The sequence below is a fragment of the Macadamia integrifolia genome, chromosome 5 (assembly GCF_013358625.1).
Source record: "Macadamia integrifolia cultivar HAES 741 chromosome 5, SCU_Mint_v3, whole genome shotgun sequence".
Taxonomy (NCBI): domain Eukaryota; kingdom Viridiplantae; phylum Streptophyta; class Magnoliopsida; order Proteales; family Proteaceae; genus Macadamia; species Macadamia integrifolia.
This window is the reverse complement of record NC_056561.1, coordinates 4,902,084-4,928,666: the sequence shown is the minus strand read 5'-3', so window position 1 is coordinate 4,928,666 and position 26,583 is coordinate 4,902,084. Positions and strand designations below refer to the sequence as shown.

At 39.9% G+C, this 26,583-nt stretch overlaps 1 protein-coding gene across 1 annotated transcript; it reads right to left on the bottom strand.

The window, feature by feature from the left end:
• On the bottom strand, positions 1-26,583 carry LOC122077788 (V-type proton ATPase subunit a2-like). The gene is made up of 18 exons (XM_042643660.1): positions 26,329-26,583; positions 24,829-24,873; positions 23,765-23,890; positions 23,564-23,671; positions 23,370-23,480; positions 23,071-23,244; positions 21,421-21,558; positions 20,573-20,680; positions 19,991-20,098; positions 10,768-10,916; positions 6,119-6,272; positions 3,533-3,693; positions 3,226-3,432; positions 2,702-2,885; positions 2,543-2,626; positions 2,247-2,440; positions 991-1,050; positions 1-484 (listed from the first exon to the last, which is right to left on the bottom strand). The coding sequence occupies exons 1-18, from the start codon at positions 26,467-26,469 to the stop codon at positions 280-282; spliced, it is 2,457 nt and encodes an 818-aa protein (XP_042499594.1). The 5' UTR covers positions 26,470-26,583; the 3' UTR covers positions 1-279.

Genomic DNA, 26,583 nt, shown 5'->3' with positions numbered 1-26,583 from the left:
TATCACAAGACCCAGTATTTCCTCCATCCAGAAGTAGGATCCCCAACATAAATGAATAACATTAATACAAATCCTGATGAAAACCAACCCACCACATACACAGACTGCAGTTGGGAGACTTTATTTTTCAGCAGATGGAGATCATAAGTTTGGAGGGTGGAACATATTGACTGGCTTCAACAAATCTTTTCTAAATGAAAGAATTGATGACTCATATCAAGGTTGGCACATTCAATATCTCAATTGTTTCAAAAGATTCATTTAGCTTCAAGCAATGGTCTACTCATCCTCTTCACTAAGCAATGCAAAGGCGAAGGGATTGAACTTGCACCCATCTCCCTCGTAGAACTTGCTCATGAACTCCACCCAGTGAAGACGCAAGGCATGTAAGAATGCACTGAGTGTTTCCATCACTAGCAACACACCGACTGTCGCAAAAATAAAAACCATGATGCCAATAATCAAGATTATAATGTTGTTGAACCTGCATTAGGTGCACAGAAAAATTAGAATTATTTTTTCATTTGGAAAAAAAAAATAATAATAGCATGACTTGAGGTAATTCTAATCCAGCACCAAGTTTTGCCACATGGAAGAGTAACATGACGATTTTGATGGATATCTAGAAAATGATCTTAGATTAGCCAAAAATTTCAAACTCAGATTCCCTTTCATTTTTAGCTGCTCATTTCTTTTCAGAAAAAATAATTATTTTTTTCACTGGACTTTGAAAGCTTTATTTTGCCACTTGGCCTACTCCATTTTGGCTGAAATTTGACATGTAAACAGGGGACCTTGGAGTCGACCTGTTTACAAAATTCTAACGTGGCAGATATTGCACCGGTCAAGAGATACTCCCTAGACCTGCCAGGCTAATTCCATTTATTTATTACCAAATCTCAAGCAATTTTCTTTCCCAGGGCTCAATGCTGTAACAGGTTCAAAAGAAACAATAAAAAACCTACAGTTGAACTCATGGCAGTAACTTACCCCCAAGCAAGAAGTAGAACTTTCTCGTAGAAGACACTTGACAGCTCTGAATGTGCAAGACTAAAACCAAGCAGATCACACAATTGCATAATCAGTCTTCGCAAACCAAAATGTATGAACACTCACATGAAAAAGAAACATTATAAGATTACAAATTACAAATGTAGTGGGGTTAGATGAAAACAAAAACCTATACATTATGTGATATAAAATTACAAATATACTGGAATCAGGATCAACAAACGAATGCATCTCATCTAGCAACTTAAATCCACCTGCATGAAATTAACCATCTGAACTACAGGTTGCTTTGATGACTTTCTTTTTGGCTTGCGCCAATGAGCAATGACAAAAAATCTATGGACAGTCAAGGGAGAGATACTCAGGACATCCATCGTGTGCAGTTTACCAGATTACAATACCCACCTCTTAACTAGAAGACTGAAAACACATTAGGACAAATTTCGCCTTCAAATCTCACTTACATTCTTGCCAAATCTACTGTTAAATGAACATGGTAGACAATACCCTTCAAGGCTTCAACCATGCAAAATGTATGTTCTTTCCTAACAGGTCTAACCTAGCACCAATGGCATTGCTAATAGCATAACCTCTCCCTTCCCCATCCCATTGCATGCTCGGGTATGGAACCAGTGGTTAATGATTGGCATAAGACAAAGAGTGAAGCTTGTTACCCATCCTTTTATCCTCCTACAAGGATGCCTTGGATATTCACTGATGTACTACCAGATTCAAAAGTTACAGCACATGTTCTACATCCCCAAAAAAAATTTTATGTCACCCATGTTTAGAGGACTCATTGTCATGATAGGTCCCACCTCAAAAGATCTCATTCACAAACAATCAGCATGATCAAACAATAGTTAGATCATGATTTTTAAAAATCTTCCCTATGCATTACCTTCTTAAGTTTCTTGAAGTTCTTCAGCTTTCTTGGACCATAGAAATCATTTGCTTAAGCCCATTTCTGGTCAAGTTAATTTTGTATATCGGACCCATCCATTGGGAATTATATTGAGTTAATCTCGCACACCGGAACATCATGTGGGAGTCCTGATATTTTTCTTAATAGACAACTTTAAAAAGTATGCCAGATCTGAAATACTCTACGCCATAGTATCATACACATGCATGTATATCTGAGTGGATCTGTACATGTGGATGAGCTACAATTATGCATACCTCATGCAGCTCAACACACCATATTAGATGATTTCAAGCTATTAGTAGCCTACCTGAGGGCCCACAACCGGAGATATGAAGCCGTATTTGAGACTGATCCAAGGACAAACTCTATGGTATGAATAAGTTGGTGCACAAAAACTTCACTGAACTCAAATTCCTCATGTCCATGGGAATCATGATGCGCTTCCACTTCTAAAGAATCATCTGTTCTGTCAAGTATCATGTAGGATTGACCTTGATGCCTCTGAAGAAAATTAAAATTCAGGTGGTATTAGTGTAAAAGGATACCTGGGAAAAAAAGGACCGTTCTGTATGGAATATCAACCAACAAGAGGTATGAGCTTACTTCTTGGTGTTGTTTCTTCAACAGAAAGGGCTTTGGCAATAGCATCCATGGAACAGCAACTAGGGCCAGCAATAGTAATGTGAGCTGGAAATGGAAGAGAATAATTTGTTTTAGAATTGAAGGAAGACACTATAAAATGGACAAAAGAACAGACTATACCTGAACAGTTTTCTGCCCAACAAAAAGCTGGTTTTCACCCAGATCATCTGTTGGACTCAGGAACATATATATCATAATGTGGTACAAATCAGCTTGTGAACCAGTACACCACTTCATAATTATGAGGAGAGAAAGGTAGCCAAACACACTGTTTAAAAATATCACCTGGGGAATAAATTGGAACCTGGAATGGTGCACAAGTTATAATATGATTACAACCAATTGAAATCAACAGATAGTCATGTCATGGTAATAAAATAAACCAGATGCAAAAACATGAAGACGAAAGAATGAGCACTAATTCATCAAACATGCATACCCAATATTGAATGTGAATTTCATTATGATAAAATGAAGATTAAACCTCACTTCAAGGCATTTGAATGTCATTATGATGGTTGTGACATCAGTAGACCATCATCACAGAATTGTACCAGACTACTGGTAATTCCCATCAGAAGGTGTTTGTTTGCTGGCAACCAATACATGCAAAATAACTATATTAGATGGGAATCTAAGCTTACCAGATATTCAGGCCATTTCCAAAGAATTTGGCATTAAAATAACTCAACATGATTCCAAGATTCATCTGGGTTACACCAATAAGGATTGACATCTTCATCTTCAAAGAGTTAAGGAATGGCAATTCACTGCGGGAACCATGCCATTCAGGATCTACACCAAATGCATAAGTGGGACCCACTTTAATCAAGCCAATTGTTGTAGCATCCCTGCATCAAAGAGTTCAAGAACTGAAAACAATAAAGAACAACTAAAATGGTCAAATCATAGAACAAGAAGAGGTTAGCGTATTTAACATTTCAACGATACCCGCAGGAAGTATCACGGCATGCATAGGCAGATTTGCCAAAAAGCTCAAATGATACTGAGAAGAATTCATTATAGATCAAACCCGTGTAAATTGAGAACAATGCCATCAGCATAATACAATACCGACCGCCAAAGATCATTTCTGTTATGTCTCCAAGCTTCTGTTATTATCAAAAAGGGTAGAGAAGGCATGATAAGTTCATGCTAAACACAGAACCGGAAAAAGCTCAAGGCAAAAAGCTGGGACAAAGGTAAATATTACACAATGAATAGGAAGAACACCAAACAACTCAACTGTGCAGAACATGGATGGAGAAATAGAAGGTGGCCAAGATCCAGACTTTGCATAAAACTGATCATGTAACACTAAGAACTTAAATTTCAAAGAATTTTTATTAGGACATGGTTACAAGCAAAAGCAATTGCATTGAAGTCATGAACAAAGTTCAATTTGGTAAATGGACATTGAGATTCAGTGAAAAAACAAGCAAACTGATGCAACAATTGGAAAATGCAGTATTGGATGGGATAGCAATCCAGTCACTAGTAGCTCTGGCAAAAGTGTGCAGAGAGCATTATCTCTTGACCCCTCTCTCCCCTACCCCCCCTGCTCCCTTTCCTCTCCCCCCTTTCACTCTTGGATTAGATTATGTAATCTGGATTCCCTCCTCTAAATGTATTGGCTAGCCTAATGGTACTAGGTTGCCTGGGTAATGTAAAGATCAGTCCAAATGAAGATATAAGATTATGGATATGGGACATGAGACTTGAGGATTATCCCTCTTCTTCACCCTCAAGGGAATCGTACCTATGCCCGACAATCTTGATATGGAGTTCTCAAGTGACCATTTGTGTGTGTGGGATGGTGAATAACTTTTTTCCTGGTTGAATTAAAAAGGTATATTAAAAGCCCCAAGAAGTGGGGAGCAAGGCCATGAGGGCTATACATCAATTGCCCAAATAGGCTACAGCAAGAACAAGCTCGTCGCATGAAACAGCCCATGTTCACTTTAAAGACAATGGCTAAAACCATACCCATTTCAGAGCAAGTAAGCCCAAGGAACAAACCCAAAAGGGACTCAAACCCGGCCAGGAATCCCAAACAGAAGAGAAGGGCAAACCATTCAAAACCGGGAAGGGAACCACTTCAACCACAAACCCTGAAAATCAAATCTCAACATTACAGATCCTAGCCGCCAACAAGAAGGAGCACCTCCGGAAAAGAGGCAGCCACGGCGGAGGGGTTCTGGCCTTGCGGAGGGCCACGACCAAGCAGGCAGCTGACCTACGGAGGAGGTAGCCAAGGCAGAGGGACGCCGGCCTTTCAAAGGGCAACTGCGGAGTGGCTGCCGATCAAGCATAGCTGAATAACTTAGTTAGCAAGAAAAGGTTTCTTATGAATGGTCGCATCCCATGACTGGAAAATGGTTGATAAATTAACATTAGGAGTGGCATGGTGGCCTTCCCAAAGCATTAAGTTAAAATCAAATGTATATGGTGATGTGCTGGATAAGTGCAAAAGGTTTATATTCCAAGTTGGATGACGACTTTAATTGTTACATGTCCTAGGCAGAGGGGGGAGATTGGAATTTGGACGGTGCGGGGTTGGAGAGGGAGGGAGGGAAGGGGTTGGGGTGCATTCACAGGGAAGATTTTCACTTTCCTTTTGGGTCAAAATAAGTGCTGTTAAGGATTACCGTGAAGGGGAGTGTCCCTGTTGAGGTCGTTGGGTTATGTTGTAGTTGCAGTTTGCTTTTACATGTTTACTTACTTTCAGTTATTTACTTTCACTGTAATTAGACTTAAGACATTTGTTAGGTTTCCTACTGAGAATCAACTACTTGAATATGACATAAGTGATGGGGCTAGACCACGATACACATTCAAAATTCTGTTGTGATTCCTAGCTCTCTCTCTTTCCTTCCTCAATCATATTGTCTTGTCTTCTTTCTTCTTCTTCTTTCTCCTCTTTCTCTTACATGTGCTGGTTTACAGGTTTGGAATATCGTCACAGGTGCCATATCTCATAGTCATTCCAAATCTACCTTAATGTGGTTGCCTGTTGTAGCCACCTAAATAAGTTTTGGGCTTTCACAGAAAGGGGCAGCAATGAGAGAGAGAGATGGCGAGAGGAGAATTTTGGTATATTCATATTTTACGTCAAATTTTCGAACACAATCACCCCCAAGTACCTTAATCATAGTTTTTTACAAAATAAGAAACTATTATTTTATCAAAGACCGTAAGAGTAATTTATCCTCGTAAGAATGACAGCCAAGTTTCAGCTAGTTATTACTGCAACCTAAACAATGTCAGACTACAGAATTTGTAGCATGTAAACTAAAGAAACAAGTGATGTTATCAGATAACGGAAGCATTTCGCCAAGGTCCTTCAAAGCAGAAGGCTTAGCAGGACTAGGATACATAGACAGAGGGTCTACAACATCATACAGCCATAATGTGGGCCACAATTAACGAAATCAGAAAAAGATACAATCAAATATGATATTTTGCACATAGCCAGAAATGACAACCCCCCAATCACAGGGTTTAGAGTCAACTAACAAGGAGTTATATGATGATTACCTGACCAGAATATTTCTTTTCTCTGGATATAAAGAACAATGATGCAATGAACAAGCATATACCATGGCCCCAATCACCAAACATGACTGCAAACAGAAACGGGAATGTGATAATAGTAAATAAACCAGGATTTGCTTCTTGATATTTTACCACCCTGCAAGGACAAGAAACCATAGGGTAAATAATCCAGTCAAAGATCCCTTTCTTTAACAAAATTCCATAGTAAATAAAGAAGCAAGATATCCAAACCACAAAAAAATATCTTATTTTTATATATAAACTCAATTCAACTCAGCCTTAACCAACTAAATGGGGTCGGGGGCCTCGGGGCTACATGGATCCTTTTCTCCAATAAGCTCTATTCAAAACCATACTTGTTACAACTTACAAGTCCTAATCTATGCATGTCATCCTCACCACTTCTCCTAGAGTCATTTTAAGCCTACCCATTGACTCTTTTACCTCCTTCCTGAATCAAACCACCCCTCCGTTCTGGAGCATTCAAAGGCCTCCGTTTCACATGTCCATGCTACCTCAAACTACATTCTCGCAATTTATCATGCATCAGAGCTACTCCTAAATTAGCTCTATGTATCAACCCTGTGATGTTCACAAAAAGTATGCTTGATTGCAGTCTAGAAGATACAAATAGGCTGTACATACTGGCATACTGCATTTCCCTTATACAGAGTTCCACTCCAGGTGAAACGAATGGAAGCATAGACATTCATACTGCGAACCCAGAAATAAAGTTTAACTAGCCATATATTGTTGTTTTTATTTGGATGGCATTCATAGCACTTCATTGTATCTGTCACATCTAGACAAAAGGAGCAATTCCTAGCATTAACAAATGCCACTTAAAAAAGGAAAAGAAAGTTCCCTTCCAAAGTTGTAAACAAAACATGGACGATTGATCCTTACCATGTGGAATAAAACAGGTTTTTGTTCTGGTCATCTCTCTAATACAATCTACTTGATATCTCACAAACATAATTAGCAAGAATCAATTGGTAACATGTAACTCCTTCCATCTCATAATGACAAAACTCAGGGTTCAGAAACCCAGATTATAGGTCCTTATGACCCACCCAGGTGCTAAAAGGATAAAAAATTAAAGGTGATGGCAATTTTGTAATGTCTAGAATAATTTAGGACCCCCTTTTGAGAGGTAAACATACCCTGGGACTGAAACGTAATTAGAATTGAAGAAATATGCTACTCTGGACTCATGTATTAATAGTGGGGGCAAAACATAAAGAATTCAGAATTTGGAGGGGTATTTGGAAAATAAAAAAAGTTGTCTTTAGTAACAAAATAAGAAGAGGCCTTCTTCTACCTTGTGTTACAGCAATGGGTTATGATAACCAGCACTCAAATGAAATGAGAGAACTCCCTCATCCAAGTTCTGATTACCCTTAAATAGCAGGGTACGATTGCCAACTTAAATTCCTCTTGAGTGCAACTATTGAGCACTCCAAACAGTAAGTGAATAGGAGGACTTAAGGTCTGAAACTGAACCTAGTGGAAGAGGGAATACAAGGTCTGGTTCCAGGTTACTGGACCACTACAGGGAGAGTTTTAGGGGATGGTAATCAAGGGGTTGAGTCGCCCTTGACAGACAAACTAAGTTCTGGAATATTAGAGAGAAAGAAGAAAGAAGAAAGAATGAGAAGACTCAATCCTAAGTCGTAATCGACTGAATGGTTGCCGAGAACAGAGTATAGTTGATTTAAATTCAAAACTCAAACAGGGGGAAGATAATAGAAGGAAGAAGAAAAGAAACAGGAAGGAGCATAGGAAAAGGGAGGAACTCACTTGAGGGAAGAATGTCAGATCCGATCCAAGAAAGAAGAGAGAGGAAAAAGGGCAGCAGCACAACACACTCGCATCATGTGTAACAGATCTCAGTTTCAACTCAATATTCGACTTTATTCAATCTCTATCAACTGCTTACATATAGAGGCTATAAAACCGAAGTTAACTCAAAGAACGAAACTAAACAAACTAGGAAACTTGAAACAACTCCTACGTAGCTATCTCTCCAATATAAAAAAATGCAATTACAAAACAACCCTAAGAAATATTTAAATCCCCTACCAACCTTTATTAAATAAAAAGCCTGGCTGGGTTCGAAAGAGGGTCATGCTGGTCCAGCCATGATAATGCTACTGCATCACATAGTGTATGCCCCTTTGAAACGTTCCCAAGTTTCAGAAGTAGTTAATGCATTAAATACCTTGGACCATGATGCAATTGTAAGGTTGCCCCATTGTGACCAAGTGATCAAGGGTTCGAGTCAGGAAACAGCCTCTCCACATTTGACCCTCCCCAGACCCCACAATGGCGGAAGCCTCGTGCACTACGTGCACCCTTTTTTAAAGCATTAAATACAGTCATTTTTTCATCATGGCCCTCCCATTTTTTATCTAGACTCTTTTCAAGTTGAGAAATAACCGTGCTAATCAATGCAAGAGCACAAAAAAAGTAGACTTAATAACATACTTAATTGGTGGGATAGACAAAGAATTCAGAATTGCCAATAAAACGCGAAGGACCGTCTTTGCAAGATGCAAGGGAGTATAACAGAACCGAAAAGGGAAAAAATAAAAATAGTTAATCGGGATTGGACCATCTTTTCCACTTCTCTCTGGCTTGACAACTGGCACGCTTCTGGAGTTCCCTCTACTGTGGGGGCCATCTGTCTACTCCATAGGTTTGAGTAGAGATGCTATTGTCTCCTCCATTTTCAATGAGGATTGGTCCCCCTCCCTCTTGGATATCTGGTCCTCCCTTCCCCCCTCTCCCTCCTGGTCATAGTGGTAGATGAGACAAGTCATTTGGTCGGTTGGTCCCCCTCGCCTTCTGGCATCTTCAACTCCTCAGCTTGGGATTTTGTTTGTTCTCACAATCCTCTTGCCCCCTGGCGGAAGATTGTTTGGTTCAAAAGCCACATCCCCCATCATAGTTTAATTGCCTGGAGAGCCCTCTCCAACTACCTCCCTACCCAATCCTTCCTCCTTTACTGGCATATCCATGCCTCCCTCCTGTTGTCTCTACTGGAATGGAATGGAAGACCCATATCATCTTTTTTCCTACTACCCCTTCTCTTCCACAGTTTGGAAAAAATTCCCTTTCACTTGTTGGCCTTGTAGGAGAAGAATCCTTCCGCTTCATAGGAAGTGGATTTGGGTTCGTATGACTTATGGATCTTCTATTTATGACACTGCTGGAAACTCACCTTTTGTACCGCCATTAATCACATCAAGATGGAACGGAATCTTCAAAGATGAACTTCTAACTCCCGCTCTTTCAACAAGATTTGGAATGACATTTACTTTGATGTTAGTTATAAGCTCCACATGCTTCCCCAAAAACATGTAAGGGATTCCCCAAGGAATAGGTTCATTATTGTTTCTTGGGGTCTCTCCTCGTCCATTATGCAGTCTCCCCCCCCCCCTTTAAGGGCATGTTGCCCAATTTTGCTTGTTATTGGTTTATTTTTTCCCTTAGAGCTTGTATATTCTCCCCCCTTCTTCTGCTTGGAAAAGAATTTATTATTCACCAAAAAAAAAAATTAGTTAATCAAACCACTCATTGTTTTGAGTTTATGTAATAAGGGGTTTGGGCACTACCTTAGTATCTTGTCGTCTTATGTTGTAATTTTACTCTTTTACCGTTTAACAGGGAGGTGTGTATAATTTCTTACATCATGCTAGTAAATCAAACGGGGGAGAGGAATCTTTTCTCTGCCACATTTGGTTGCACATATCCTTCTCTCTTCTTCTCCTCTCTTCTCTTGCCCTCATCTCCTCTTCTTCTCTTCTCACCTCTTACCTTCTCCTCTCTTCAATCAATCCTAACACCATTTGTGATGACGAGGTCCCACTTGGGAACCCAACATACACATTCCATCAAGAGGGACAAATATGAGAGGGTGGAATAAACTAGTCGTCCAGTTTTCTATTTTAAATTATTAAATTTCTAAATATTCAGTCTGTCGGGATACTATACTGTTTGGGCCATAGCTTTTTCAAAAGATTTAAGTTTCATCAGTTCTATCACATCTTTGGGCTTCTTTTTTTCTGTCATTTATTTGTCTCCTTTGGGCATTTAACTGCAAACTCTTTTGTTGGTCTAAGATTACAAAATCCTAGGAGTGAATTTTTTAGTATGAAAAGGCCCCAGATGCATGGGGGAACCCTATTAAAAGGTTTTGCAATTTTTCACTTCCAAAATTAATGAAGAAACCTATAAACTTGATGCCAGTTCTGATCCTACAACAAAATTTCTTTGAATGCAACACTTTTTGCCACTTCAAGGATATATTTGTTTTCTTCTTCTTTTAATCTTTTCTAATTCTTAATATTCTCATTTATTTGATTACTGTTCCTAATTTCTCAGCAACTTTAAAACTGCATTTGCAGAACATGAGAAGAGATACCATATGAGCAATAAAACCAATACACTCTATGATACTAAAATCCATATAACATCCTCTTCAAGCAGAATTCATATCATACTTCCAAGACAAGGAATAATCATCAGACATGGTCAATAGCCAATGGAACAATATTACATACAGTAAGTTTGATTCCTTTTAAATTTCAAGAGTATTGATTCAGCGAACTTATCTCAGAAAAACTCACCCATATGCATCAACAATTGATTGAAAAACAGAAGTGAATTTGTTTGTCCGAAAATATGTAGGTGGTGATTCCTTTGTCTGCAAAACCTGAAGTATTGCACCAACTTGTGAGTTGCTCTCCAATGCGGCCCGGTGCAACGCATCCTGAATCTGCAAAAATCAGGCCTACACTTGTTCAGTGAGAAGTGAGAACCCCCACATGAAATATAGCATTTATAGCTGGCATGAGAAGGATCAACAAAATTTTGAGCCAAAAGTCCATAGCATCAAAAGGAGGAATGTAAAAAATAGAGGAGGATGGCCACCTAACACTACACAGAAGGTTTCTTGCCATACCAGTCACCACTTATAACTGCCACGTGCAAGTTTGGTCAGTGCAGAAACATGGTGGACAGATGTCCACAACATTATCCAGTCATAGGTAAAATTTTCCATGTGTTATTATGGTGCCCAATCTGACATCCACATGTCATTTTGGTGCTTTAATAAACCAAAGGAGCTGAGCTCAACAGGAAACATTGAGAAACCAAGAAGGAAAGCCCTAAATATGCGGGCTATATGGTTGAGATAAGCAGGTAGCCTATCCAGAGAACACCTCATTTATTCAATGGTCAGACTATCAAATCATTAGTCAGCAAGGAAGAAAAACAGGAGGCATGGCAGAAAACCTTCCAGGTAAAAAATTCAATAGCAGGATATAATGGAATCTTATACACTAGCAACATAATGACCACTGGATAGAATAGAATGCATCTTAGCTGTTCGTTCCCACCGTCAATGGATCACCCATGATCCACTGCCACTGGACCACAAGTCCCCCTCCCTTGCCAGCTCCAGCTGGCCCCTCTCCTTTTCCCTCTCCAAGCACCTACCCCAACCCCCGACCCTCCCCGCCCCTGCTCTACAAGTCTGGCACCCACCCCCTGCACTCTGCCCCTCATCTCCCTACCCCCGCCCCCCCCTCCGCTCAATCATCCCTACTAGCCGCCAAACCCCCTAGCATCCCGCACCCTCATCTCGCTCTACCTCACCACCCCAAAACACCCTCATGCCCCCTCATTCCTTCCCCCCCTAATCCAGTCCTCTAATCAGACCTACGGTGACTACTAGAAGCAGAGATCGTGAAGTTAATGTGGTAAGGAGGGAAACGATGGTGGAGTGATCATATATGGCGTTGGAAATGTTACTCAGTCTGCAATGGGATCTCTTCTTAGTTGGGTTACTTGCGGAGACCTCGACGATGTGCACGAGAAAAAGGTGTAAGGCTACCCCCCTATCACTTAAATAAAGGCCACTTGTTGCTGGGAAGCTCCCTATGTTGTAAGTGTAGGGAGATTCACGGCTACAAAGGAGTTCCGTGAAGCTACCACCTCAAGTCGGAATCAGTGACTGCGTCTGGTTAGTTTGTCTGAATTTCTCAATACTTTGTGGGTAAGGTGTATCACCCACCACTGCTGCCAAGCCCCTGCATCTAAAGTTGCCATTTGGGTTGTGATGCAGTTTACACAAGGAGAACCAAGACCAAGGTCGACCCAAGTGGCTGACTGGGTCGACCCAGATCTGGTCCAAGTCAGCCCACGATTTAGGCCGCTGATGGGGTTACTAATTAGTTATTTAGTTTCTATTTTGAAGTCCTAAATTAGTTTCTAATTTCAAGTCATTGAAGAGATATTCAAAATCTCCTTTTTTTTGTCTTCTAGTGGACTGAAACTGCTATTTCCTGAAGCCGATATTTCTGTTAGTGTTGCTGCTGATTCCTGGATTGCAGATTGTGTATTCTGTTATTCAAATCTGTTAATGGTCTTATTTTATCCCTGGTATAATTCTAAGGGCTGCTGCTATACTATTGGTTCTTTGTGCTACTATTCTAGAGACCGATAGTAATTCTGGACTGTGTTTCAAGTTGGATTTTCTACTACCTATTTGAGACTGGTTTGGTTGTTGTTTAGTCTAAAAGTTCCTGCAGATTTGGGTCTAGTTGGGTGTCCAATCTAGTCCTACATTAAGTGGTATCAGAGCATGGCTGAGAACAACACCCCCACCCCAAGCTTCTCCTATGGAAGTGCTACAGACTATGAGGACTGAGATGAAGGCTGAACAGCAAGCCTTACGGACTGAATTGAAGGCTGAATTGGATGCCAGGTTGTTGAATGAAAAGACCCCACCACAACAACCTACAGGCGATTCACGTACAACACCCGAAGTGGAAACCCCATTTAATGTAGTTGCTCAGTTGACTAACAGGAGAGCAAACCCTAATCTGAGAGCACCACAGAGAGTCCCGGTAACACGACCTACTTTTGAAGAGCATGTAAGAGGATATTTTGAGACTGAAAGTCCCGTGCAACAGAGGTACTCTGGAGATTCACAGAAGGTCAAGCTCGATCTGAAGGAGTTTGATGAGAGACATGACCCCCAATTGTTCTATGATTGGGTAGTGGCACTGGACGACTATTTTGACTATTATGAATTACCTGAGGAACGGAAGATGAAACTAGCTCTTGCAAAGCTAGTTGGGGCTGCTCGTGATTGGTGGAGGACCTATGAGCTAGAGTTAGAAGACCGTGGTAGAGAATCTACTAGTTGGGAGGAGATGAAGCTTGAGCTATTAGATAAATACTTGCCACACAACTTAAAGCTCACATACAAGACTAGCTGAACTCTCTTCGTCAAGGGTCTATGACTGTTGCCGAGTACACGAACAAGTTTAACACACTTTATTCTCGTACAAGCATAAGGGAGAATGAAAGGCAACTGTTATCTCGGTTTCGACTGGGATTGCGAGCTGAAATCAACAGGGGTATCAGAGTTGTTGATGTGCACTCAGTGAGGGATTGTTTTGACAAGGCCCTACGAGCAGAGGAGCTTCTAACACAATCAGTTAGAAAGTTTGGTTTCCAAGATGGGGAGGTAAATAAGAATTTTTCAGCCACTAAACCTAGTAGCTCAGCACCTCCAAAGTCCACTTTTTCTCCACGAGCTGATCATAAAGGAAAGGCACCCATGACAGGTAGTAATAAGGTACAGTGTTTCTATTGCCAAGAGTTAGGACATTTGGCTAAGTCTTGTCCGCATAAGCAGAGGATTAATGCAGTGGCTGAGGTTGAAGACTCCAATGAGGAGGATGAGTCAGCTCTTTACCCCTATCCTTTAGATGATGATGATGATGATGGTGGTGGATATAACTATGTTATGGAAGACACTAATGAGGATGATACTCAGGGAATAAATATTGTTACTCGCATATTGGTGACTAAAACCAAAGGAGAGGATTGGCGACGTAACTGCATATTCTACAGCCGTATGAAGTCAGGTGAGCATACTTGTCAGATTATTATTGATAGTGGCAGTTGTGTCAATGTTGTTTCTAAAGCCTTTGTGAAGAAAGCAACCTTGAAAGCTGACCCACATCCTCAGCCTTATAAGGTATCCTTGCTGAATGGTAATATTTTAGAGGTGAATAAAAGGTGCTCAGTTCCTTTGAAACTTTACCGATATGAAGAGAAAGTTTTGTGTGATGTGAACCCAATGAAACTCATAGATGTATTGCTTGGTCGTCCCTGGATGTATGATAATGATGCCATGGTTGGAGGGAAGAAGAATTTGTGTACTTTCATGTAGAAGGGTGTTCCTACAACTTTCTATCCGGTAAATGTGCCGGCTGAAATACGGCGAAAGAGATCCCCAAGGTCAAATCAGAAGGACATTGACAATGAGAAGGTAGTAGCTATGCCCACAAAGGAGTTGCTAGCTATTCCCCGCAAACAGTTCTTACGCACAAGTCATGAGACTGGAATGGTTATGGCTCTTGTTACTAGGAAAATCACTCCCCAACCTGAGGTAACACATAGTGCACCTATCAGAGAGCTCCTATCTGATTTTTCCGACCTAGTTCCTGATGATCTTCCAGATGAGTTGCCTCCCATAAGAGACATAGAGCATGCTATTGACTTGGTACCTGATTCGGTCTTACCCAACCTTCCTACTTACAAACTTAGTCCTACTGAGCATGCCGAGCTAAAACGGCAAGTGGATGGGTTACTACAGAAGGGCTTCATTAATGAGAGCTTAAGTCCTTGTGCAGTACCAACTTTACTCACGCCAAAGAAGGATGGTTCTTGGCTTATATGTGTGGACAGCCGTGCTATCAACAAGATAATAGTCAAGTATAGGTTTCCTATACCACGACTCGATGATATGTTGGATATGCTGTCTGGGGCAAAGGTCTTTTCCAAGTTAGATCTGAGGAGTGGCTATCATCAGATTCGCATCCGTTCTGGGGATTAGTGGAAGACCGCCTTTAAGACCAAGGATGGCTTATATGAGTGGAAAGTCATGCCTTTCGGTCTGACGAATGCACCTAGTACCTTTATAAGGGTTATGACGCAGGTCCTTCGTCCCTTCATTGGTCGCTTTTTGGTTGTTTATTTTGATGACATTTTAATATACAGTAAGAACCAAAAAGAACATATGGGTCACTTGAGGCAAGTCTTGAGAGTACTCCGTGCTGAGAAGTTATACATTAATCTCAAGAAGTGTTCCTTCATGCTGCCTAAGGTTGTATTCCTTGGATTTATAGTGTCATCAAGGGGGGTTGAAGCTGATCCAAAGAAGATCAAGAGCATCACTGATTGGCCCACACCTAAGACACTAACAGAAGTCCGAAGCTTCCATAGCTTGGCTTCCTTCTACAGGAGATTTATTCGGAATTTCAATGCAGTTATGGCACCCATCACTGAATGTATGAAGTCAAGTAAAGGGAAGTTTGAATGGACAGCTACAGTGACCAAAGCCTTCGCTCTTGTGAAGAGGAAGATGACAGAGGCACCCATCCTACGCCTACCAGATTTTGACAGAGTATTTGAGGTAGCTACAGATGCTTCACATATTGGGCTAGGAGGAGTGATAATGCAAGGAGGACACCCAATCGCTTTCTATAGCGAGAAATTGAATGAGGCCAAGAAGCGCTATTCGACATATGATCTGGAGTTGTATGCAGTCACCCAAGTGCTACGCCATTAGAGACACTATCTCATTGGTAAGGAATTCATTTTGTACACTGATCATGAGGCCTTGAAACACCTTCACTCACAGAAGTCGATTAGCCATAGACATGCCAAATGGGTAGCCTATTTGCAAGAGTTTGCATTGGCTATGAAGTACAAGGTGGGAAAAGAGAATACAGTGACTGATGCACTTAGCCAGAAAGTGCTCACACTTAATACATTTTCAGCACATGTTATTAGCATAGTTCAGATACGAGGTGAGTACGCATCTGATTCTGATTTCAACACTGTTTTTATGAAGTTACAACAGGGTGGGTAGCACCTAAAATACTCTATTCATGATGGGTACTTGTTTTTTGGCACACGGCTTTGTATCCCAAACTCTTCCCTATGTCATTACATCATACGAGAGTTACATGGAGGAGGATTAGGAGGACATTTTGGGAAAGATAAGACTCTTGCACAGGTGACTGATCAATATTATTGGCCATACATAGCAAAGGATGTCGATCATATGATCAAGAGATGCCGTGTATGTCAGTTGGCAAAAGGGGGAAAACAGAAACACAGGTTTATACTCTCCACTACCTGTTCCTCATGCACCGTGGCTTGATATTAGCATGGATTTTGTTCTTGGACTACCTCCTACTAAAGAACAATATGATTCCATTATGGTGGTTGTGGATCATTTCTCTAAGATGGCTCATTTTATACCTTATCGTAAGACTTCTGATGCTTATCAGGTTGCAAAGCTCTTCTTTAAAGAAGTAGTACGACTACATGGGCTGCCAACTAGTATTGTGTCTGACCGTGATGTTAAGTTCATGAGTTATTTTTGGAAGACATTGTGGTTGAAGACAAATACAAAGTTGAACTTTTCAACTGCATTTCATCCACAGACAGACAAACAGACGAAGGTGGTGAACCGTAGCTTGGGAAACTTGTTGAGGTGTTTGGTTCGAGACTATGAGAAGACATGGCCTTCTATTCTTGACATTACAGAATTTTCCTACAACAACTCAGTGAATAGGACAACAGGTCGTACCCCCTTTGAGATCTTGCTTGGAGTTCAACCTAAGTGGCCTATTGACCTTATGTCACTTCCACCCCAGGCTCGAGTTAGTATTGAAGCTGATGAGTTCTTGCGTCATATCACTGAGGTGCATGCCAACGTCCGACGACATATTGCCTTGAACAATGAGGTGTATAAGGCTTCTGTTGATCGTCATCGGCGTCATGTGGAGTTCAAACCTGGGGACATGGTGATGATTCGAGTAAATCTTGAACGGTTTCAGACAGGTGTTAATACCAAGTTACATCCACGAAGATGGGTCCCTACAAGGTGCTGAAACGTATAGGACCTAATGCTTATGTGCTTGAGCTGCCTGATGACATGACCATAAGCAACGTGTTTAATGTGGCTGATCTTCACCTTTATGTTGGGCATCACTCGGATGATGGAGAATGGAGCAAATGCTGAGGTTGCCCCAACTGAAGCCACCTACTTCTGAAATTATTGAAGACGTCTTGGATGATAATTACAAAACCCCCCGCCGTGGCACCGGTTATCACACTTTTCTTGTCAAGTGGAAAGGCCGTCCCCGTAGTGATTGTACTTGGATTCATGCTAATGATTTCAAGAGGCTTGATCCCGACTTGTATAAACCCTACATGTCCCTTGCCCATTCGTCGGAGTCGAATGTTTTCAAGCCGGGGAGAGCTGATGCAGTACCGACAAGGATTTACACAAGGAGAACCAAGACCAAGGTCGACCCAAGTGGCTGACTGGGTCGACCCAGATCTGGTCCAAGTCAGCCCACGATTTAGGCTGCTGATGGGGTTACTAATTAGTTATTTAGTTTCTATTTTGAAGTCCTTAATTAGTTTCTAATTTCAAGTCATTGAAGAGATATTCAAAATCTCCTTTTTTTTGTCTTCTAGTGGACTGAAACTGCTATTTCCTGAAGCCGATATTTCTGTTAGTGTTGCTGCTGATTCCTGGACTGCAGACTGTGTATTCTGTTATTCAAATCTGTTAATGGTCTTATTTTATCCCTGGTATAATTCTAAGGGCTGCTGCTATACTATTGGTTCTCTGTGTTACTGTTCTAGAGACCGATAGTAATTCTGGACTGTTTTCAAGTCGGATTTTCTGCTACCTATTTTAGACTGGTTTGGTTGTTCTTTAGTCTAAAAGTTCCTGCATATTTGGGTCTAATTGGGTGTCCAATCTAGTCCTACATTAGGTTGTGGTGATTCCTAGTTAAGACGGGAAGTATTAAACCATCATTTGCAGCTCGTGGACGATTGTTAGTTCTCACAGCTCTTTTCACAACGGCTGAACTTGCTGGTTTTCTTCTTTTAAGAGAAGCTTGTGATCTGATTTTCAGTGAAGAATTTTGATTTTATTTGTTTCAGCTATTGGAATTTGGAACTAGTTTTCATTTTTAAATTTGATCCCATTGTCCAAGTTTGTACTGGTCCTACTTCCACTCAATCACTGAAGTTCCCGTACCAACACCTTGTAAAATTTGGGAAGGCTTTCTTTTTCAGAACAAATTTCACTCACTCTATCTTATCTTTTCTGCTTCCACAAGTAAGTTCCGAACAACCCTCAGTGGAATGAATTGCATTTCTTCCAATCTGCAATGGCGAGGTGCAGCGAGTGCCTTTATAAAAAAGAGAGGTGCAGCAAGGGTGGCTGTTATAGCAATACCAATGATGAAGATGATGTCAACACTTGCAATGACGCCGTTTTCTGCTCCTAGGCCAACCCAACGGAGAGGGAGAGCAGAAGGGAGTGAGAGAGCCAGAGGGGGTGGGGTTAGAGAGTGAGGGAGGAGGTGAGGTGGCAGCGATGCTCAGGGGAAAAGGGGGAGATATGGTGCTACACAGTGGAGAGATACTAATGCAGGAGTAGATTACAAGAAACTACTCCAGAGTTTATAACCCCAAACAATACAAATAGGAGCAGGAAACAAAGAAATAAGGTCATCAAATAAACCCCCAAGGATACAATACCCATATAGGAGCAAAACCAACCCAAAACCCAACCCGATAGGAGAAAGAAAGACCTTCTATAGAGCTGGAGAGAGAAAGTTGCGGCCAGGTCTGTGGGAGTCCAATTGAGCTGCACTTTTCGGTGTAGACAGTCCCTAGGGAGGGTACAAAAACCCCCAAATATGAAGGGCTTCTGACAGCTGGTTATGGAGTTATGCGCTTTCTTGATTTTCAGACCTAGGAGAAAGAATGTGAAGAATTCTGCAGGAACAGCAACTTGTCTTCTTCAGATAACCTTCAAAAGAGGATCGATTGACCTTCTTAGAGTATAGAACAGTCCTCCAAAGGATCTGCAGATCAGATTTCAAACTTGGGCAGCAATGAGGGTCGATTGGCTTCAAGAACAATAACTCTTTGGCTGCTATTTCTAATTTTGTGTGCTTTAACAGGTCTGAACTTCTAATAACAATAAACAGAAAATAAAAATAGAAAAAGAAGAATCAATGGAGGGTTGAAAAGGGTGAAAGAGAATAAAGAAATGGGTATCTCACCCCTCAGGTTTTGGGTATCACACCCCTCAAAGGTTTAGGCATCTCACCTCTCAATAACAGTTTTTTTACCTAAAGAGTAATCACTCAATAATTCATTCATTCAAATCTGTCCAATAATTATACATATGTCTCTCTATTTATAGAAGGAAAGTTTACAATCATACTAAGACTAGGAGTTAGTTTCCAAAGAGGACTAGACACTCCTACTACAAGTCTACAACTAGGAATTCAAAATAGGACTAGAACTTGATTTTATGACTCCAACAAAGTAGGACTAACTAACTAATAGTCTATATAGGACTTTACAACCAACTAATGGCCTAATGGGCCTTTATTGAATTAAATAGCAACTAATTAAACTAATAAATTAAATCTTGTTTTCCTACCTTCTACCCATAATTTAGGCTCATTAAAGTGGCTCATTTCAAAGAAAACACATGGGATCAAAGGTCCAACACATACATAACACAACCCAAGGCTTATTTGCAATAAAATAAGCCCAAGTGACTTATCTACATCAAATACGGTGAAGAATTGAACGGTTTAGACATTTTTCCTCCATCCAATGGTCAAGAAGTGCTAGAATGTAAGAACCCTCTTACACAACGGTAGTGTGTCGATCCGCTTCCCATACATATATACACACGCACGGAGAGAAAAAGGATACCTGTTTTGTTGCAAAAACGGGGCTCCATCCTTCTGCCACAAGACACTTCTTCGTCACATCAATGTTGAGCATGTTTAAAGTGTGATAAATAGATTTCTCCTTCCTCACCTTTACAATTTCAAAGACAAATTTAGATAATTAGTCACAATTTCCTCAACAAATATCATACATAAATTGCAATGTGGTAAATAACCAGTTCCAACACGAAGGACATGAAGGCTACATTTGTTGCCTTGAGGGTGGCAGAAAATGAAAAGAAAATTAAGGAAGTAAAGCAAGTGAAGGAATATTGAAACAAAGTTAACTTTCTAAAATCCAATCAAAATTGTCTTCAATTTTTTTTTTTTTTTTGGGTTTTGGGGGGAGTTGGGGGTTAGGTAGGAAAATAGAAAAGCATTGGTGCCTCAAAATGCTTTATTCCCATATGAAAAAAATAAAGTGCAAATTTTCACCCTTTTTTTTTCCCTGTGGAACTTTCAAACATCCTCCGCACAACCAAAAAGAAACCCCCTCCCAAAATAAATGTCAATGCATAGGTTTTCAGGGCCCAAAAGCATATTTCATAAAATTAGTTGAACTAACCAAAAAGTCCCACTGCTCAAATTGATAGCTGATGGTCTTTAAGAGATTCTCTCGGTGTAGTAGCCCAACATCGATAGTGGCCTTCATCTCTGCAATTTTCTCAGAGACCTAAAAGATTGAAATTGTCACTTATTCAGACTATCTCGTAAAGTTCCCAGTGCAACCAATAATTAATCTCCTGCAGATGACTGCTAAGTACATAGATAAATAAAAAATTCACAATACAATTATATCTAAGAAAATGTACATTCAGAGTTTATAAGGGCAAGAAGCACAAAATAGGGCAACAAGGCCTCCAACTGCCTGAAGAACCAGGCAAGGAATGCACCTGACCAAACAAGCATATTTGGTAAAGAAACCAAGACTAGTATGTATTAACAAGTTTGCAAGCAAATCATATACTAAAGATAACGATAACAATACTGTAGTACAGTAAAATGTATGTTATGCCTTGAGACAGAATCCAGTTGCATAAATGTTCAGGCCTGACCAAAAATAAGTGCCTGATGACAGGTAGGGCACATCCCTGAGGCACAATACTAAATCCAAGCTGAAGTGCAGACCATTTGTTGGCATTAGTTCATGCAGTATGCACAATGTGAAACAGTCAAGCCATTAGCTGCAAGCAAAATAACATACTAAAAATATTTGAATTACAGAATGAATGAATAACGCTACTTTGTCAGGATCCTTGAGAAAGAATAGTTGGTAACGATAGCCCAATAATCAACAAAATAATATCATGATACAGTAAAATGGAACATGGAAGAGACTTCTAACACTAGGAACTCTTCAGCCCCATCACAGGGATGAGAACAAAGAAACTGCGAATGAAGTGCAATGCATACCTCAGTGATCATCTGAGCTTGCTTCCGTAAGTCTTCAGTAAATGGGTAACGATTCGCTCCAAAAGCTTCACATATCTTGAGAATTTTGGTCTTTGCCTTTTCACCAGAATAGAAGACCACAAATGCATTTTTCTCAACCTGTAGAGTGATATTAAGTGAGAACATAGTACAGAGCAGAACACTGAGTTTTCTTGGTTAAAACACAAAAAACGAACTCCCACAACGCGAAGAAACATGAAACTTTTCGGCTTATTGACAAAGTTATAAAGTGGAGTTTACTTTGCATGGGTCTAAAGCAAAATTTATAGTATGAGGGACACCCTAGCAAGAATAGTAAATGCAATTGCACATTTGCACTACATGCCACAGCAGTGAGCAAAGTTGCTATCCATTAGAAAATCAAAATTCAAGGAATACGGAGGAAGCCAGCAAATATAAACATCTGTTAGCACCCTCCAGCACAAAAAGCAAACTGTACAAACAGATTATATGCTAAAAATCTACGAGCATCCAAAGAAATGTCTAGCCGTGTCCACATTTTCCAACATAACACTGGTGGACACGACAAAAAATACTAGGGAGAAATTGCAATTATAGGATACTGACTAACCTATGCAGTGTCGGGAGTGCATACTTGGAATGCAATTTCGGCATAAAATGTGTTGGTAGGATAATATTAGATTGATTTTTATTTTATTTTTTTGACAAATATCAGATCGTTTAAGCACAATTTTTGTCATCAGTTGGACAGCCATCATGAGAAACCTCTATTGAAGGCCCAATTTTCCACCACGTGGAGATTCCGTAGGTCCTCAAATTTTGTAGCCCAGTTGTCCACGTCGGTTTACAAATAGTTTTGAAGTTCTCAAGAAAATAGGAGCAAAATCTCTAAATTTTTCCAAAATGTGTCAATCATTTCAGTCAAAATTACAGTTGCAATCTGGTATCCCTGTTGAGTCAACACCTACTTCGTTTCGAGGCTTCTCGAAACCGAAATTTCAAACCATGCCCCAAAAGCAGTGTTGATATTGACGTATGGATCCTTATTCCTTTTCCTCTATGTTGGGTTTTGTGGAGTGAATTAAGTTATGGGGCATTAAAGAATAGCTACCAGGAGCTCACACGTACCCAGTGGACTATGTTTTTCTGAATTCAGCATTTCATATGCATCTCATTTTTTCTCCCTTTTTTTCTGTGGTTGTAAATTTTTTGCTACTTTTTGATATATAAATAAGAGAGAGGATTCCCCATGATGCCAGTGTGGGGACGAATCTGCAATGCAAACCAAATCCCATGTGAGGAAGAAATAGTACCGTAATGTCATGGGAAATTTTTTCCTATAAATAAGTATTTCTTGTGATTCCAATAAAAAAGCAAAAAATTAACAATGAACAGTGCCATGCCTTGGTTGGTTGTCTAAAGAAGGGATAGAGAGTGAGAAGTCTCAAGGTTGAATCCAACAAGAGTGAAAACCTTAGCCATCAAGAATTTAATAAACTATCCACTATCAGTGCCATCCCACAACCATGTGATGGACCCTGATTCAATCACAGGATTGATGTATAGTTCTAAGCTGTAAGGAAAAATGGAAAGAACACAGCTCCATATATATTTAAGTAAATATACAATTAAGGGATTTCTTGCTATTACCTTCTCCCCAGAGACAGGATCAGTTACAGAATATTCAACCGCAGCTTGCTTCAGAAACACATTGCCCCTGGTAGCACGAAATAGAATCCTTTCAAATGCCATGGACTTTTCTCTAGGTATAAGGCCACTGATGAAACCCAGTTTCAGTTGCTTTGAAGGATCTGCTGAAATTTCCTAGACATCCACCAATACATAAATTTTATTTCTGGAGAAAAACAGGATCACTCTGTCATTAACAAAATGAAATTGCAGAAAGCAATTATCATTGATAAAATGAAATGGCAGACAGCGAATTTTACTTGCTCTAATAATAAAGGACTGTCAATGGATCCTTCATCAAATTGATGAGCATCAATTTCTCTCTGCTGAGCAGCAGCACTACTCTGAGCTGTGTAAAAGAACTCTCCAGCCTGAAGGTTCAACAGGAGCAAAAAATTAGAGGAATAATTGATAGAGATAATTTCCAAATGACACCAGCAAAAATAATTACTACCTTCTGCAGCACTAGCTTATATTCTAGAAGTTCATTATAAGTGCGTTGCAACTTTTCACTGTTTGCGTTAATCTCCATCAACTCAGCTTCAAGTTCTCCAAGTTTAACCTAGAAATATTAGCAATAAAAATAAAAAAAGGAGAGAGGATTAAAATATGTAAAATATCTAGAAGAACAAGTAGAAGTTAACAGAGACAATACCTCCAAGTCATCCAGATCAATATCAACTTGTGTCATAGGAGTGGTTGAAGGTAATAATAACCCAGCCTTCGACATCTGTTCTCTAAAGAAACGTAGCTTACGTGCCATTTCACCACATCTCTTAATCTGCATAGAAAAATAATATAAACTTGCATACATATATTATTGACCACATGATTTTTGCAACATATACAAAGAAATATGAAGCACATATCTTTATTCAGTTTGAAGTATCCACCTCAGCATGGGTCATATCATTTCTATTGATAAGCAAGACACTCGTGCAGTTTTTACCCCCATTCTTGAATAGAGGTTGTATCAGAAAAAGAAAAAAAAGAAAACCACATTATTTAAAAGGTAAAAAAGTAAATGTGTCATTATCCTTTGTTACGCTGTTGATGTGCTAGTCAATATCATTACGTCATGAAATTCTTTTTAATGAACATTGTGCACTAAAATTTCTTTGCAATGAATTATAGCTCAATGATCAATTGTATGGTACAGAACTACATCCCAAAAAAGCCTATATGGAACTGAAAATACTTGAGTAACCATATCTAGCAATGAAAGAGAATCCATTACATTCATTTCCAACAGAGGATACTGGAACAGAACTTCATAGTCTAAAATATCTCAAAACAACCTCTTTACAGCAATTCTAGTTTTAACGTCAACTTGAAATCAGCTAAATTCACAAATTTATCAAGCACTTCTTTTTCAGAAAAAACAGTCAGCACTTCTAGATAAAATTTTGATGTGCTCGCAACAGAATTGCATCATACTCTCCTTCAGATAAATAAGCTCCAAATTATTCTGTTACCCCTCTTGATTCTCATAATTAAAAGGGATTTGAGCACTACAAATTTCATTTCTTGCATCAGTGCAACTACTGACTTGTGAAACCTGAATAAATAAGGTAATTGATTCAACTTACTTCGACAGAACGTAGCGAATGTATAGTATTTCCGCTGGCACAACCCTACAGACTAAATAGGTAGAGTACAATTTCATGATGATACGGATGGGCAATATTAACAAAATAAAGAAGAAGAGCATAAAGGTACCTGAGTAGCATATGTCCGCTGGAAAGGGCTTTTTTCTGCATTTAGCTGAAAGAGATGGGGCGTTAGATGTGTTAAAGTGACTAATAGAAATGTAACATTCATAAGAAATCAAAGTTATGCAGTACAAACATAAGTATTCAAAGAACGGGGGGTCAGACTCGAGAAAAGCCAGGTCCGATTACCCATTAATATTTTTTTTCTCAAAAATAAAAAATAAAAAAGCCTGGTCTGATTGACTCAAAAAGTATGTTCCCAACCATAGGAGCTATCAAACTTTTGTGCCACATTTCAAGGCACACATCACGATAGATTCTCTTTCCTTGTTTCTGCTCTTGCCTCAAAATGTTCACCTGCCCATCCCTTAAACACGCAGGATTATTGCCAAGTCAGCCACCCCCTCAACCAACCGAGATGCTCAGTGGCCAACTGGAACATAACTTGAGACAAAGCATTGGGTGGATCACTCAACCAGCTAAAGAATATCTTGACCCAGGTTGATGCCCTTTGTAATCAGTTGATGCTTTCAGAGAATTAAACAAATAAGATAAAAATAAAAACTCTATGAACCAGCATGAAAAATTGGAATCTTCATTGGTAAAACCATGGAAGCCCTCTTTTGTTCCTTAAGTCTTCTATCCTCTAAGAGTTCACAGAGATAAATTATTGACTCTTTTGTACCACCAGCAGCAGGTATGGCAAGTTAATGGGTCGCAATCCAATGACTTCTTTTTTTCTTTCCTTTTTTTTTTTTTTTGGGTGGGGGGTTGTGGGGAAGGGGTGGGTGTTGGGTGAGGAATTCAATTGTATGCATGCATACTGATAACAATATGGTAAGATCATCATCTGCTGCTAATTAGTATTAAACATAAGCAAGGGGCTGCAAATTAGGTGGGATTGTCAAATGGCATTCGCATAGCCAAGCCCTGCTAGGTTGAGTTGAACTGTATCATCTGTTGCAAATTGCAACCATTAGGGTTATCAAACACTGCACCGCACTGACTTCTAAAGATCACTAAACCGAGAACCACTGCTGAAGTCCTGAACTACAACAACAAATCAATAGTTACATGTTCAGCAGTCTTGGAAGAATTGAACTATTTTTCGAAGGATACTGAACTACGTTAATCTATTACACCGAAATGTTCAGCACATAAAACTACTGAGTAAATAAACCACAATGTCGAAGCTCATATAAGCAGGGATGTCGATCAAGAGCATATTCCAATATCCCAATCGTCAAATTCGCTTAATTAAGGAGCAGGCAAGAATTTAGAGCTACCCCATAATCAATTGAGGCTCTTTTTTTTTTTCTTTTTTCTTTTTTTAACCCGCTGGATCCGATCGCTTGGGAGTTATCTATTCGGATAAACAACTAAAGTTCAGATTCCCGGCACAAAAAACTATATGAATTTTATACTGCAAAAGCAATCAAGGATTTTATTGAATCAAAATCAAAGAGTAACAGGTCAGAAACAACATAATAAACAGAATAAGGATTACATCTTTGAATTGAATGAGGCCGAGATCGCCAAGGTTTGAAATGGTCAGGTGGGCGGATTCGATGGGGATGATCAGCTGCACCAGTTGCATCGACTCCGAGCGGAACAGCTCCATCGACGGACAGCACCCGCCCTCCCCCATTGCCTCGTTCCCTAACTCCAAACACCCAACCCCAAACCGTTCGTTTATATCTTATTCACGAAACTGAAATTTCTCTCCTTACCCCAAGATTTTCAAGATCCAAAAAGAAAAAAA